Here is a 16999-nt window from a genome sequence, read left to right as displayed (position 1 = left end):
CAGAAATAGAAACGAGTTCATGTTACAAGTCACAGAAAAATGGCTCTGCTTAATATAGTAAGAGTTTGTTACAGTTTCTGGTCCTTTTACAGCATTTCTTCTGCACTTTCCATCTCCCCGTTCCCAGGGTTTAGGCACGGCTTTGCTGAGCAGCTCTTGTCAGAAAAATAAGATTTGGCATGGAAGCGATTTGCAATGACTTTTTACACGAGCAAGACACCCAGCACAGATGCAATTACACCTGTAAAATCTGGGCAAGGGCCAGGTCAGCTTATTTGTTTCAGAGAAGTAGTACAAATTTCACCGGCAGAGTAACCCTTGTTAAAATCAGCAGTTTCTCCATTAAAGCGATGCTTGAATCTGTCTACATTGGCAAAGCCTTTCCAGTAGAAACTGGTTCTCACCTGAGCCTTCCCTTTTTTGTGCATGTTTAAGGCTATGTTCTACCTCCGGTTATTTCTGGAAAAGTACATTGTCTCTGCTCTGGAGCTCCCCGCTCAGCCTTTCAAATGGGTCATCCTCAAAGAGAAAGGCAGGATGTTGCTTCAAGTCGAGGAGGGAGATGAGGAATCTCAACAAACAAGACTCATCAGCATCTCCGCTGACTTGGCTTAAGCAACCGTGGAAAAACGTCTCGCCTCTCTGGAAGGAGTGTTGGCATGAAAGGGAATTATGTTCTGAATGTTCACCGATTCATCAAGCAACCCCGCAACTGTTATTTATTACAATTAATTGACTGTGCCGTCTCAGGCATTAGTAAGACAGTAACTAAGAAACAGCATGACAGTACCAAATAACGCACGGAAAGACAGCAAAAAATAGTCTTTGGAGGACATATCTATTTTGTGAAGAGCAAGAGAGAAATGAGACAATATCCTAGGGAAAATGATGCATGGAAATACAGATTTCAGTCCAGCTCTGACAGGCACGGACACCTTCTTGCTTCACTGAAGCACCACAGCACTGATCTGGGCAGAAGGGTGGTTATATGCCTTGGACTATCGGCAGTTACGAAACACCTGCACAGCGCTCCACTGGCTCAAGCCATCAGGAGCCAGAGGTGTCTGAAGGAATACTTACAACCAGCCAAGGGAGCTAAAAATTCCCCAGGGCCCATGAGTCACACGAAGCTGGAGGGGAGTAAAGACCTTTAAGGTGTTTTGTCCAGGCTTATTTTAAATTTGCTGAGTGATGGGGAGGTTATTGCACTGACTAACAAGTTTCACTGCCCAGGAGATTTCTTGCTGTTAATCTCAAATTTTCCCTTTCCTCTTCCTTTTAAGCTATCATCCTGTAACTCCCAGCTAATGCTCCTCTTCCATGACTGCCCTCCTTGCCATTACCATTTTTCAAGCACGGTTTTCCTGTTTTCTCCAACCCCACACAAACAGCAGGCAAAGGATCCAGGTCAGTGCCCAAGTCCAAAGCACAGCACCAGGTGGGGAGGAGGTGCAGAAGATGTTCCACATCAGGTAGGGATGGACTCAGAGCAGAAGGTATCTCATTAGGCATAACTGTGGTGTGCTTCGGTTTTGTTTTGTTGTTTTTTTTTTTTTAACAGCAAAAAACTATGGGATGTAGGGGGGAGATGGAGACATGAGGAGATGCAGAGAGGGAAAGTCCGGAGGACTGAGCAAGGGGAATCCTGCGTGTTCAGTACCCTAATAAAAACTGCCTCACCGGAGACAGAAAATGGGGTAACCTTAAACCCAACTAGGTTTCCCCTGCTGTGTAAGTCCTTTGGCTTAAAGCCCACCTCACACATCCCAACCCAGAGCTCCCCCAATCCTCCTCTCAGTAACCAACACAGAACATTTCAATCCCCATTGCACCTTGCCGCAGGCCCCTTTTCCCCTCAAATCTGAGGTTCTTGCTGTTGCCTGAAGCTCCTCCTTCACTCGCCTGCCCAGGAGGCGCCCAGCTGCTTCCTCCCCCTAAAATCACTGAATGAATCGGGTATCGGCTAGGTAAGAAATTGTATTTTAATTTACAAGCTATCACAGTGTCTGCATTTTAGGGACAAGATAAGCAAATATGAGATTTATAAAGGACAGAAAAAAGCATTCTTACTGGTAGCATCCAGCTGTAGAATAAATTTATGGGAACGATTAGGAATCAATTTACTCTGTCCACTTCTGTGAACTGTTACAGAACTTTCTCCTCTGGTAAAGCTTCTTTTTGTACAAAAGTAACACCACTGGCTTCAGCTGAGATCCTCGTCAGCACTTCAAAGAGTATCCCACAGATCTCTCAGAGCTTCCAAATAGAAGATGCTATTGTTCATCTACTCTGGGGGGAAATATGAACTTGATAACCATCACACACACGTGTCCGTTTAGATACGTGTGTACTAGAGAGTGTGGGGACATTTCTTCCCCATAATGGGTAAGAAACCAAACGAGAGGAAAAGCCTTTCCGTGAAAGAAGGCGGAGCTGAAATTTTGAGGATGGTGAAGCGACTGTCCTGATTTGGTCTGATGATTCTCTTTACAGGGGATCTCATTCTGCGTGCTGGATTTCAGAAAAGCGGAGTATATGGAGGAAAAGCAAAAGAAATCAAATATGCAAATAGACAGACCCAATCAAGTCACACACCCAGTCCTAGCTCACCTTCAAACCCTGTTATTCAATTAGAGCTAAATAAAATGCTGTGTCAAACAATGTAGATGTCTCTCAGCTGATAGACTTGAATTAACAGAAAATGAATCTTTTATATTAGATTTCTAGAGAACACAGAAATATTAATTGAAAACTTTTTATACATAAAAAAAAGCTCAAATATGCTTAAAAAAATACAACTATTTTTAATACCTAGCTCTCATCCTGAGGAATGGGCATTAAAAACTCAGTCAGACCTGACATTTATAAATCATCATCCCTTTCTTTACTTATGGAGAGTAATTTAAGAGAATTCAGCCCCTCTGTATTTGCATTTGAGATGTGCTCGTGAGAGACCGGACCTCCCCAGTCGGGAGAATATTACGGAGCTGGAGATCATCAGCAGCCAGTTCTGCCCACAGAGCTCCCGGTCGCCCCAGCTGGCCAGCCTGCTCCCTTCAGGCAGGAGACGACTCACATTCCAGCAGATTTAAATAAGATCAAACACCTTTCAAAAACCCAGCCGTGTCAGCACTCCTAGCAGGGCTGTCTTCACATTCTTCTTTCGAACGACCCTTGGAGTGAAACATAGCTTAACAGACTTATTCGGGAGGCCTCTTGATGATTTAAGAGTTAAAAGCAGCTTTTGTGTTCACCCCTTCCCTAGGCATCCGCACTCCTGTGCGGACCATCGCTACACTGCTCCTCTGCCACCACGCTCCTCGACTTGAGCTCTGATGGAGGCAACAGACTCCGAGGGTTCAAACTCCACTTGCATCCCCAGCTACCCACCCCCCAGGGACAGGAGCTGGAGGAGCGGAGGGAGAACGGGGGTCTCCCAACCTGTGGCCAAGCCCCTCGGGCATCTGCTAGCCCCAGCCTGTCTCCAGAGCGGCTGCTGCTGTCTTCTTCCCTTCTCCAAGATGACACTGCTGGTTGTTGCGCATTAATGACTCTCCACTTCTCCTCCCTCTGCTGGGATGTTACAGCATTTCCAGTATAAAGGGATATCTGAGACCCCTTCATTTCTGTGACTAGCGATGTGCCCGATCAAAGAAGCAGCTGGCAAAGGGCCAGCGGTCCCTATCTGTTGCCTCGTTGCCTGTATAACGAAGAGAAGATTAGCCGCGGAGGTACAGGGCAGCCTGCGCCCTCCTTTTTGCCAGTGGAGCCTCTGGGGACAGCAGTTGCTGTTGGTTAGAAGACTATATAAATTTATTTCATTTCTGGGTTGTTTTTTTCTTGTCTTGTTTCAAAAGTCTAGCTTGAAGACTCTGGGACTGACATTTCCTTCCTTCCCACATGGGTGGCACATTTGCCGCTTGGCAGGCAACCTAGGAGACTTCTGTAGAGATTTTAAATGATGACGTCTACACACGCGAGAAGCAAAACTTGACAGATGCAAGGGACGATAAAGGAGAGAAGCGCATGAGCTAAGGATGGCCACTCATTTCAGATCCGTAACACAAAAATTATGAAGAGCGTAAGGTTATTTTTTTAGAAAAATGGGACAGTGGCCGCATTTAGAGCTTGCGAACGCCAGCAGCATTCCTTCAGCGGGCAGGTTGGGTGCCGTGCACCCTTTACGGGGTGAGGGGTTTGTTCCCTTCTACTTTTTTATAGCAACAGTTATCTGCGTAAGGTGACTCCATTTCACTGACTTCAGAAAAGAGTTACCTCTCAAGGTATATTTTTCTAGCAACTGTATGAATAAAGGAACTACAGTACAACTATCATAAAGAAAACAATCTGTGTGGAAAGTTTGTGCTGTACCTATGACCTTGGATCAGACGCGTAATTTGTTTTTGAAAAAAGACTGGAAAACTCACAGCTTTCAAATTTTCCAGAAACAAATTTCTGGAAGAAAAACAAATAAACAAACCCAAAGCAATGAAAATCAGGTTACCGGATTATTTTCAAAACAGATGTGTTTCAGGCTGTTAGAAGAAAGCAACTAAGGAATACAAATGAGCGCAAAATTAAATACGTATTATCCTACATACACTGTAGTACATGGAAAATCGCTATCTGCAAGAATTGTCTTCGAACTTCAAGGAACAAATGAAAGCTGCAAGACATTTCAGATCTGTAGGAGACCTCAGGAGCCTGTGAAAAAATGCTCTGCATTTAACTGACAGCCAGCAGGATTATTTTATGCCAAGCGTTCATATTACACACTTTTTTATAGAACATTTTGTACATGGTTTTCAAAATCATGCTTTATTGAAGAACTCAAGTCAAACAAAACATCCTGATCATATAAAGTTTCTAATTTTAGTGATTATCTGAACTCAAAAGCCAGAAGGTGGTTTAAATAGAATCACATGGACGATAGGTAAATACACGTATGTGCACACATGTGTACATGCACAGGCACGTGATGGAAATCAAAACTGAAAATAAGAGACAATTAACAGATGCTTATATCATCAGGTGCCAGTATTACATTACTGATTTCCCCTTCTCCTAAAAGAAATAAAAGCAAAAGCTAAACGGGGGAAAAAACCCACACATTAAAGACAAAATCTGGGCTTCAGGTACTATATATGAAGTTTGTACCGTCATCTACAGGAATTCAGTGTAACACCAATTCACTTAGTCTTACAAACACAGCCTGCCTATTATGTAATGCATTTGACTGCCAAAAGGTTCATTTACTAAATCCTTACTGGACGCTTATTAACCATACAGACACAAAACGTGCCCATGTTGTATTGACGTGTGTGTCTCCTACCAGAAAGCATCGCTTATTTAAAATAATGAAAACGATAATTAGAAGCTACATAGAAGACTAAGTAAATTTTATTAAAACACAAGGCAGTTGCTAATGCCAGCAGCTCCAATAGCCCCATGGTATAAGCCATGCTGCTTTCAACACACTCAATTCATTAATACAGGAGAAAAGCCAGAAACTAAGGGAAATGCAGACCATCTGCTCAATCCAGATGCAGCAGAACATGCTTCTTACCTCCAAAGCTATTTACCGGCGACAGACTCAGATAAGATCAGTTTAATCCTCTAATCGCAGATCTAAAAGATTTTTCACTATCGCATTATCATAAGCGGAGCTGAACTACATTCATTTGAATGGAAAGAAAACTTTGCCAGTTTTTCTCACCTCTTGGTGTAAACCGATTCTAAATAAAAGAGGGAACCTAGATACGGCAAATATTATTCAAACAAATACATGCAGACAACAACAAAATCCTCATTCTTCTGCTGATATGGTCTAAAGATGTCTAATTGATTTAACCAGCAATGAGATTTAACTGAAGCATTTAAGTTCCCAAAAAGTCACAGTCTGCATATATATTATTTCCTTGCAATACCGGACCCATTTTAAAATAAGAACTATAGTCCCTGCGCATTAAAAATAAATAAGTAGCATAGGGTCTTACCTTGAAGTTATGAATCTTCTCGTATTTTGGAACATGTTCGTTTTCTTTCAGTGTTGCTCTCCTGACAAGCGACGTCAACTGCGAATAAGCAAAGAGTTTAAGGGGTTGCCAGATTGTCACGGACGACTTCTGAGAACCCAGTTTCATCCCCAAGGCTGCTATCAATAAATCTTGTTGACGGCCCTCCTGCTTCGAGTTGTGCACCGCAGACCTATTCGCTTTGTGCCCTGACCAGGACTCTTTGGACGGCATGTTGGAGCCGAGGGGAAGGAGGAACAGCCCCCTCCCCAGCACCGATCCGCGCCCTTGTGTGTGTATCAGACTCGGTTTGAAAAACCCCAAAAGACCATTTCGGGAACCTAAACTGCCGGGGCGGGCGGCGCGGCCATGGCAGGGCACTCGTTCACCGCGGGGCTAACTCAGCGAGGCGGGCTCCCCTTCCAGCCGGGCCGGGGGGAGAAGGCGGGTCAGGCTTGCCGGTGGGCGACCGGCGGGCCGGGCATGTGCGGCAAGCGGGGGAGCAGCCCGCGGCCTCTCCCTCCATCAGCGCCCGGCGGCGGGGCTGCGCCTCCGCGCCCTCCTCCCGCCCCGCTGCCCGCTGCGGGGGGCGACTCCGCTCGGCGCCGGCACCGCCCCGTGGGCGGCTCTGCAGACACCCCCCCCTTCCTCCCCTTCCTCCTCCTCCTCCTCCTCCTCGCCGCGTCCGCAGCCAATGAAGCCCCGTCGAGGCGGGCAGCGCCGCTCCCCCTCCCCGTCTGGGCTGCGGGAGAGGTAGCAGCGGGAGGGCTGAGAGCCAGGGATGAGTCACGCACCGCCGCAAAATGGCATCGCTTCGCCCCTTCGCGGGGTGTCGGGGCATCCTCAGGTGCGCACGGACAACTGCAGCCCCGGGGGACGCCACAGAAAGCGGCCGTCCCCGACCCCCCCCGTCTGACGCGGGCCGGGCGCCTGGAGGTAAGGAGTTAACGCAACCCTTGACGCTCATCACTCTTCCTTTAAAATTACATTTTTCAACGCCTTTCATTTAAAAAGAGGCTCGACAAACTCCCATCAGCCTCTTCTGGTAGTGATGTGAACATAAATGCTACCAAAAAAAGTTCACCACCCTTTCAACCAAAGACCTAAGCCCTGAATTCTGTGGTGCCTCTCATTAGGGGTTTATGAACATATTATAAAACATACTATTCTTCGATCAGACGGAAACCTGCTGTTTGGACTGATGCGACTGACCATGAAATGTGCGCAGGACAATATGGTCCTCGCTACCCCTCACACAAGCCAAAGGGAACAAGTATTTCACACCAGCAACATTAACGCTCTGCCGCAGAGCCAAAGTGTCCCGGGCTCACAAAGGACCAGGGCAGCCCATGCCGTATCCACCCAAAGCTGCTCGCCCAGGCAGCGCAGCTCAGGGGGGCTCCCTTCATCTGCTCACTGACGGCCAGGAGGGGACACCATGATGGCCACCCAACTCCTGCCCTTTTTCTTCCAGTGCTCTCCAAGCATTTGTGAACAGTCTTTGACAGAGACTGCAAAAACGGACCTTTATTCTGACTTAGCGTGGCAGTGATTTACACCCTGGGGCTGACCGCTGTCCCGGTATTTAGGGCACAAGAAGAGCTTCCCTCGGGCACAGCCTGCCTGCGCTGCTGGCCAGGACACAGCCCTCCCTCCCCTGCAGCACCATAACCGCTCTCCCTTCTGCAGCAAAGGTATTTTTAACTCTCATGACTCAGTAACAACCACAGTTTGTCGCAGTCTTCTGGGTGGAATTGGTGTGTGTTTTGCAGCTGGATCACAGCGTTACCATTCAGCTCGATCCTGCCAGTACAGCCGAGAGTAACGCTCACCGCGAGCCCCTCCTCCGTTCCCTTGCGTGGCCACCAAAACCTTTTCTACGGGTTTTAAAAATCAGCTGGGTTTCAGCATAGGGTCAAGTTGCAGAGGTTAAGGATCAACGTACGTGCTTCACCAGCCGCGAATCTGCAATGCAAGTTAATAGCTAATAATCGAAACACTGGCTATGGATTACACAGGATGAAGCTGTCGGGCATTAGCAGCTCATACAGGGGCCTTAGGAGTATCTGGCTCAGCTCCCAGTTTCAATACAGACAGGAGGCTGGTTGATCCATCCTACTGAGAAACACTTTTCCAACCTCTACCTCAATCCGCCTGTCTTGCTTTTAACTACTCGTTTCTGCTGGAGGTGAATAAATGCCCCTGTCGCATTTTTCTGCACGTCCTTCTAAGTGTAACACTCCATGGCAACAGGAGACCAAGAAAAAGGAGGTGAGGAGTAAGAGATGGCAAAAACTGACCACCTCATCTACGTGAAGTGTGAGAATAGTAGGGACTCAGGGGAGGAGGAAGCAGACAGGCTTTCAACCTCATTCTCTCCTTCCTTTCTAGCTAAAGCCACTTCACCATTTCATTCCCAAGGACTACATGACATAAAAGTCCCCATGGAACACAGTGGACCTAAAACCTGCCCCACAGGAGTCATCCTCACCAAACAGCTTTTAAGTGACAACACATTCAGTAAGCAAATTGTAGAGTTCAGGAAACATAGGCTCACAGAATCACAGAATGGCAGGGGTTGGAAGGGACCTCTGGAGATCACCTAGTCCAACCCCCTGCCAGAGCAGGGTCACCCAGAGCAGGTTGCACAAGAACGCGTCCAGGCGGGGTTGAATGTCTCCAGAGACGGAGACTCCACCACCTGTGCCAGGGCTCTGCCACCCTCAGAGTAAAGAAGTTCCTCCTCATGTTTAGGTGGAGCTTCCTCTGTTCAAGTTTGTGCCCGTTACCCCTTGTCCTGTCACTGGGCACCACTGAAAAGAGCCTGGCCCCATCCTCCTGACACCTACCCTTTCAGTATGTATAAGCGTTGATAAGATCCCCCTCAGTCGTCTTTTTTCCAGAACAGAAAGACCCAAATCCCTCAGCCTTTCTTCATAAGAGAGGTGCTCCGGTCCCCTCATCATCTCGGTGGCCCTTTGCTGTCCCCTCTCCAGCAGTTCCCTGTCCTTCTTGAACTGGGGAGCCCAGAACTGGACACAGTGCTCCAGATGTGGCCTCACCAGGGACTCTAAACTCTTTGAAAATTGAATTTGTTGGAAATAAATAGCCCAGCGTTTTTCAAGAGTACATTTGCTATCTGGATCAACCCCTATTATTTTGTATAATTCCACTTAAGAAGCAAGATAAAGCATTCTGAATTTTCCTTTCAGTCGTTGGTAGAGCGCATATTTGGTTTTTGACATAGTTATTCCTTAATTATCAGCCTCCTTTTTCCTAATTCTGAAGAACTGATTTATTTTCAATTGCACTTCAGAGTCGCGTTAGTAGAAACTGATCTCTGGATTCTGGAAAATTAGATCTTAAGAATGCCAATAAAAAGGTAAGCAAAACTACCCAACAGGGAGAGGTCCTATCTCATGGCTGTAATTATGAAAACGCATTATAATCTGGAAAGCAGTTGTAAGATTATGAATTTTAATTCCAACATTACTTTTTGTTACAGTAACCTAACTCAGACTGCTTATTGGTTTTACATAAATCAGCTTCCCATTGTTCAGTGCGAAGCATTTTCGGCTGTTTACAAATACAGGAATACTGGGCTCACCTACAGCCCGTCACATGTGCCATATGCACTGTAGTTGTGCACACCACAAACCTCGACTGAAAGAAAGTTAAAGCCATAAAGCTAGCAACTGAAAAATTATGAACAATCTATCTTTGTTATCTATTTTTTACATATATTTCCCTATCATAAAGTAATGCTGCAATTAAAAATCATACAACTGCTTTCAGATGACATAATTCCACAATGCATACACGCATTCACCATAGAATGGTTCGAGTTGGAAGGGACCTTAAAGATCATCTAGTTCCAACCCCGCTGCCCTTCCACCAGACCAGGCTGCTCAAAGCCCCATCCAGCCTGGCCTTGAACACCTCCAGGTGTGAATTCATGGACCAGGGGGTCCATGCCTAGCAGCCTGCAGGTCCTGCTCTTCTTTTTACACCCTTGGCCTACTCTCGATTCACTGCCTGCTCTCCACCAGTGGCTCCTGCGCTCCCACCTGCCAACTGTGTCTCCTCTCCACAGCCCTTTCATTTCCCAACAGTTATCTTTAAAACTTACGCTGTCTGAAGGCATCCTTAATGGGGACAATTATTAGATAGTCTGCTACATACCAGATGAAAAAGAGGTAGACATCTGAGGAGGAAAATACTTTCTAAGTAACGTATTGATTTTATTTTTTTGTTAGTTGTTTGTGACAGACATTTGCAATCATCGCATGTGTAGGGAGCAATATGCTGTGCAGAGTGTGGCCGGCAGGTGGAGGGAGGTCATCCTCCCCCTCTGCTCTGCCCTGGTGAGGCTGTATCTGGAGCGCTGTGTCCAGTTCTGGGCTCCCCGGTTCAAGAAGGACAGGGAACTGCTGGAGAGGGGACAGCAAAGGGCCACCAAGATGATGAGGGGACTGGAACACCTCTCTTATGAAGAAAGGCTGAGGGATTTGGGTCTTTTCAGTCTGGAAAAAAGATGACTGAGGGGGGATCTTATCAACGCTTATACATACTGAAAGGGTAGGTGTCAGGAGGATGGGGACAGGCTCTTTTCAGTGGTGCCCAGTGACAGGACAAGAGGTAACGGGCACAAACTTGAACAGAGGGAGTTCCACCTAAACATGAGGAGGAACTTCTTTACTCTGAGGGTGGCAGAGCCCTGGCACAGGCTGCCCAGAGAGGTGGTGGAGTCTCCGTCTCTGGAGACATTCAAACCCCACCTGGACGTGTTCTTGTGCAACCTGCTCTGGGTGACCCTGCTCTGGCAGGGGGTTGGACTAGGTGATCTCCAGAGGTCCCTTCCAGCCCCTGCCATTCTGTGATTCTGTAAGACTCCAGGAGGGAGGAAACTGCAGGGCTGTCTTTTTTAACTTTAATCTAAGGACGTGGTTTCACAGGAGTGAGGTGAACTGAAAATGGCATGACTGGAAGTCATAGCTGAGCGACCTCTCAGCAGAGCCCACCACTGGAGCAGCCTCTCTGTCCTGTACATTTTAATCACTTAAATGAGCACTAAAAACCCAAACCCAGCAACATGACAACCTTTAAAGCAAGACATCTGTTTAGAGGTTCTACATTGTACATAGGGACTAAAGGGGAAAAAAAAAAAAAGACAAAAAAAAGACTGTAATTTGCTATTTCAAATGTTCTCATTTGTTGTAGAACCTCAACTATAAAAGTGGTTCAGCCTAGGTCCTACTGGGACTCCGGTTTCCTTACTTCCCCCTGGAGCAGTCCTTCAGGGTGCGGGAGAAACAGCTGTTTTCTTGAGCACTATTTGCTCTCGGTGTTAGCTGGATAATGTACGCCTATTTTCTAGTGCTAATCTCACAACCAGTAAGTCTTATTACGAAGACTCCACAGAATTGATGTGAAAGTCCTCCATGGCTTGCAGTAAATTCCAGTTAGTCACTCTCTGACAGACACATTATGTAAGTTTAGTGCAGTCACACAATTCAGTCAACGTCAGCCAAATTATCCTTCTAAAAAGGCAAATCGATGCATTTCCCATTTGTTGAGGAATAAACCAAAACCACCTCAGAAAAAAAAAAAAAAACAAACCAACAAAACGGAAAATTCAAGAGTCAGGTTAAACTCAACAAGTCCTAAAATGCCCAGATTAGACTTGATGAGACCTCCTGAGCCCCACGTGCATTTCCAAACGATGCAGTGTTTAGTTTCACGGCCGCCTGGCTCCTCTCTCAAACACAGTATCGTGTTTTCTTCAGTCTCGCGAAGGCACTGCAGGCTTTTCATTCTCATATGGCATTTCCATGTTATTATGACTAAATATGCCTTTATTGTTTCAGACTTATGATCCCTTCCCTCTAAGGAATGTATTTTAATAATAATAATAACCAGCAGTTATATTGCATGCATTTTTTTAAAAAATCAAAGATGATGCCCTATTGTACGTATCTACAGAAACAAGACATTTGGGTTGCTATGCGGTTAGCCACTGTATATTTTGCTGTGTTCTGTTTCACTGTATTGCTAACTTAGCCAAATGTATACGCTCAGAAAAATCCTTCCTTGCCCAAACGCTTTATGAGCGTATTTTATGGGCTCAGTACATGATTTTCAAAAGCTAATCAGTCAAATTGTGAAACTGAGCCCAGTTTCCTCAATGCAGTTCTTGGTGGAGGCTTGTTCCATACTAAATTGTAATTTTCCCAGTCATATCTTTCACCGAATTGTTCCAAGGGGGGACAAGGGGAGCCCAAAATGTTACTTTTTATTTAGACTTGGTGATAGGCTGTTTTCATTTCATTTTCTTCGCTTGTAGACAGGCTGATGCCAGGCATAGCCTCTGCCCACAGACAGATGATGAGAGCGGAGGGTAGGAACGCTATTCCAAGTTCAACCCAAAGGTTGATATTTCAGGAGCTGGATGGGAAGGACCATCACGCAGGTCTCAGCCACCAGGGTAAGACTTCTCTTGCCGCCATTCCAACACAGCCACATTCACCTGGCACACGGACAGCATCGGGCTCACACAATGCTCAAAGTACACCGGGATCCTCAGGCAACACACAACCCCGCTTTGAGTCCGCAGCTACCCACAGGGGAGTTGGGGTTTTAAGACGTGGTTGAACGATGAAAACTTACTGCTGGGAAAAGTTCCATTTTTGTAAGAAAATTTTCCAAATGGACTGGCTTCTAATTAAATCAGACCTTCCCACCCCCCACCTCACAGTGAAACGCTTCTTGCAGAAGCTAAAGAAATGGCTATTATATTTTTATTATATTTCTATATTTATTTTATATTTATTTTACATTTTTCAATTTTTATTTCTGATAAAAGTGTATGTGATTTCCCCAGCGGGTAGTGAACATTTTTATACCGAGAATTTAAAAAGAAGTTTTTAATTTAATTTTTTTTTTTTTTTTAAATTAAAACCTTAATTAAACAAAATCAGCCAAAGTGTTGGCTTGGTTTAAAGTATGATTGTTAAATTAAAAAAAAATAATCTAAATCAAAGTTATGGAAAAAGAATATGGAAAAAATTCTGCCCAATATTGCTGCTACAAATCACTGCATAAAAAGTGAGGTCATTTGGTACTGTAGTGCGCAATACAATTAGAGTGTACTAGCATTATTTGGGAAGATTTTATGATCGCACTGATGTGCTTCCCAGAAATACCCTGAAGTACCCTTGTTTTCATAACAAGGGAGCATACTCATAAAAAAAGCAAAGAGATCTTAGGGGAAGCCAAGAGAAAAGTCACTTATCTGCAGCTTTAGTCCTATAACCTACCGGTCACCGCAGCTGGTTCGGCTCTAGGTCAGCTGGCTTAGTTTGTTCCTAGTGGCACGACGCGTTGTGGATTCGCTCCTGGCGGTTACCAACATGAGCCTTTGCAAACGACAAGTCGAAACCGCGCGCTGGCAAAAAGCATCCACTGCGACTATCCCTCTCTTTCGATAACTGACAAGGCAAAAACAATTAACGTTTGCTGTTCTGGGTAGTGGCACAAAAGCAAGGCACTTTTCAGTGGCAAACAGCACATTTCTTTTCTGAGGGAGGGGGCTATCTGGGTATATAACCACTGACCTAGCCATGGCAAAACAAACTAAAAATTGCGCAGTAAGAAGTTTCTGGAAGACTTTGCTCACATCGAGCGACGTAGCTTTTAGTCAGGTCAGCAACTGGCCCGCTGTGTCCCCTGAAGGAGCGGAGGTAATTCTGGGGATTTCCTTCACGCTCCGTAGGTACAAATGCCACCACAGGGGTGGCCATGTGGGAATGCACGTCAGGGACGTGGATGTTGTAATTAATAATGGTGCTAAGCTGGGTTTTACAAGCAATAGCTACGTCTTCATCTATGCTGTATAAATAATAACATGCTTCCTCACAGGCCTGTGTTCTGGGCAAGACGGCACAGTCCTGCCATCCTCCTGGGGCTCCTGCCTTGTCCTGGTCTGGTCCTGAGCTGGCCAAAGCCACAGGTAAGCCACCCTACAGACACCAACGCAGGACATCCCTACGGCCCCGGGTAATAAAATAACCAACTGCTCCAGCCCTTCCCTTATAAACAGAGACTACCAGCCTGCTCGCAAGGGCAAGATATGACTGCTCGACAAAAGCAGAGCTGCTACCAAGCTGGGTGACGCTAGAGGCAGGATGTGCCAATCAAACACCATGACAAAAGCTACCCAGAAAGCTAAGAAACGACCTCTTTTCACTCCTAACTCTGACTGCGTTGAGGAAGGCAGTTCCCCATGACCATGAGTTCAAGCTGAGGTATCAGCCTCAGCAATTCTCTCCTCGCTTTGCAGGAGCTCGTTACCACAACCCCCTTCTTTCCTTGGAGAAACAAGCTGCATTAAAAGGGGGTCAAGCCCCAGCCAAACTTGGTTAAGCTCAGAAGAGGATGAAAAGTTGGTAGAGCACAGAAGATGCCACCTCCCTGCCTCAGGGGGCTGGCAGCATCACTGTTCCCCAGGCAAAGGGTTCAAGACAGTTCATGAGCAAAGACAGCAGCCTCCTGAAACACCAGAATTTGTCTCCAGTAAATCCTTCAGACGAAGCTGTCCTTTACAGCTTTGCTTTCGGTCCTTTCCATCCACCCTTCCATCCTTCATAGCTTTGGTTTTGGTCCATCCTATCTTCCTCTCCTCCTGCCAGGAGCCTGGGCCATGGAGGTGGTAAGCTAAACAGTGAGTTACAGCAGCCGCCTATGCCAGGCACTCCTCTCCCCCGGAAAGGCGGGAGCAGAGAGACCGGGAGGACTGCTCACATAGTTTAACTTTTACACCGTTATGCATTGCTAAATCGGGGCTAGACAGGTCTGTCTTGCAGCTATAGAATCACAGAATGGTTCGGGTTGGAAGGTACCTTAAAGATCATCTAGTTCCAACCCCCTGCCCTGGGCAGGGACACCTCCCACTAGACCAGGTTGCCCAAAGCCTCATCCAGCCTGGCCTTGAACACCTCCAGGGATGGGGCAGCCACAGCTTCCCTGGGCAACCTGTTCCAGTGCCTCACCACCCTCAGAGTAAAGAATTTCTTCCTAATATCCAATCTGAATCTGCCCTCTTTCAGTTAAAACCGTTACCCTTCGTGAAACCGTTCCCCCTGTGAGGAGCTGATGGAGCAAGGAGCTCTGCCTAAGGGAGCAAGCCTCACGCTGCCCAGCAACATGCAGAGGCTGCTCCTCAGCAGCTTCTCCATCTCGTCATCATTTTCTGTTTCAGCTAACAGCATCGTGTCTTCTTCCCTTCCCTGGCCTGTGGCGTGTCTCCTCACTGGCCTGCGGAGAGCCGTGCCACTGTGACTGACACACAACCGATGTTCATCGCAGTGAGGAGTCGCTCCAGCAAAAGCCTCTTTACTTGTGACACGTCAAGGCAGACTGTATTCCAAACGGACCTTAGAAGTCTTTTATAAATGCCACAAGACAAGGTGCACTATAGGAGTGATAACAGTCAAAATAGAATGCAAATCCGCAGCTGCATGAATGCCCCTCTTTTGGCAAATGCCTTTTGTTACTAATATACTACACTTCAGTATCATATGAGAAAACAGGCTGTTAGACTAATCTTCTGAAACCGCGAGGGACTGGTGATAGTTTATTTCTCATCTGACCCACAGTTATAAGGACTTCCTCAAATAAAAGGAAAAATAAAAATTAAAAAAGAAAAAAAGAGAAGGCCCATCAAAAAGCTTAACCATACCCTTTGATGAGGAACCTTACCTGTATCCTAGCAAGGAAATGTTGACAGTGGCCAAACTTTATGAAATAAATAATTTACAACACTTCTTTTATCCATTTAAGAATCATATTGATAAAAGCAGTTTTTACAATGAGCCTCTATCTTTTTGTAGCTGAAAATGTATACACTTAGGGATAGTGACAATCATGTAATCCGCAAAGTCTTTCTATTATCATATTTATTAGGCTTTTTTTCATTTATTCCTCATGGAATAGGAGCTTGTGCTACTGGTATAGCATGGGCAAGCAGTATGGAAATTTCTTTTTATGTCTCATTAATATTTTCTTACCTGATGTATAATATTCATTTCACATTAGTCTTTTCTGGCAGTCTAATGCATCTAATATTAGCCTTTTTTTGTTCTACACAGTAATTCAATTTAGAATAATTCAATGTATGTTATAATTGAAAACTGCAGCTCATTAATTTCCAAACACTCTTTGTATTTCAGACTACACCTGCTCCTTTGGCACGTGCTCTATTTTGAATCTATCCACTTCTTCCTGAATAAGCTATGTTGCTATGATACATGTGCTGCCACAGTTTCTTTCTTCAACACACTTTCAGTCCATAATCATACTTATTTAGCATAAATAAGACTAAGAGTGCAAAGTCTCCTAATCCTTCCTTAATTATCCCTTAACTCGGCCCCACGAATCAAGGAGAAAACAATTTTTAACCTGAAGGAATACTAGAGTTGTGACACAGACATACTTGCAAAATCTATAATGGTGAAAACCCGCTTATGGACCACTTAACTGCAGAAAAATTACAAAATGTGTGTAATCAGCACAGAGTCATCGCAGTCCATCAGCTCCTTGCAGACTCCCATTCCCAGTTTTCTAGGTGCATGTGCGTCCATGGGCAGAGGTGCCCCAGCGCTGTGGGTCAAGGTCTACATCCATTTTACACAATGCAATTAAGCAGATTCAGAAAACGAGGTAGGCTGATCATCCTTCAAATGAGTCTCTCATGTAGGCTCCCACTATCCTTGCATAAATCTCTATTTAAATCAGGACTGATTTGAAACCTGCAATGAATGAAAGCAGAGTGGAATTGGCAGTGGGATTATCCTCTGCTCCCAAAGTCAAATTATGAGTTATTATCAAATTATCAGTTTATTGCCACCCGTAAAATCTTCTAATCCCTGATCACATTCTCAGAAAAAGCTCATTTTACATTCTGCTGACCAACGTTCCCATTTTCTTAT

The 16999-nt window shown here is 45.5% G+C and overlaps 1 protein-coding gene across 4 annotated transcripts in view; it reads right to left on the bottom strand.

Moving 5' to 3' along the window:
• The window catches only part of CHN1 (chimerin 1), a 106084-nt gene that overhangs the window by 27195 nt on the left and 61890 nt on the right, over window positions 1-16999 (bottom strand). For all 4 annotated transcript variants that reach the window (XM_074596006.1, XM_074596009.1, XM_074596007.1 and 1 more), the window contains one exon: window positions 5997-6074. In XM_074596006.1, coding sequence (XP_074452107.1) covers window positions 5997-6074 — 78 coding nt within the window. The remainder of the gene's footprint in view (window positions 1-5996; window positions 6075-16999) is intronic.

Source organism: Larus michahellis, chromosome 7 (assembly GCF_964199755.1).
Source record: "Larus michahellis chromosome 7, bLarMic1.1, whole genome shotgun sequence".
NCBI classification, from domain to species: Eukaryota; Metazoa; Chordata; class Aves; order Charadriiformes; family Laridae; genus Larus; species Larus michahellis.
The sequence above is the reverse complement of the archived record's forward strand: the minus strand, read 5'-3'. Positions and strand labels throughout refer to the sequence as shown.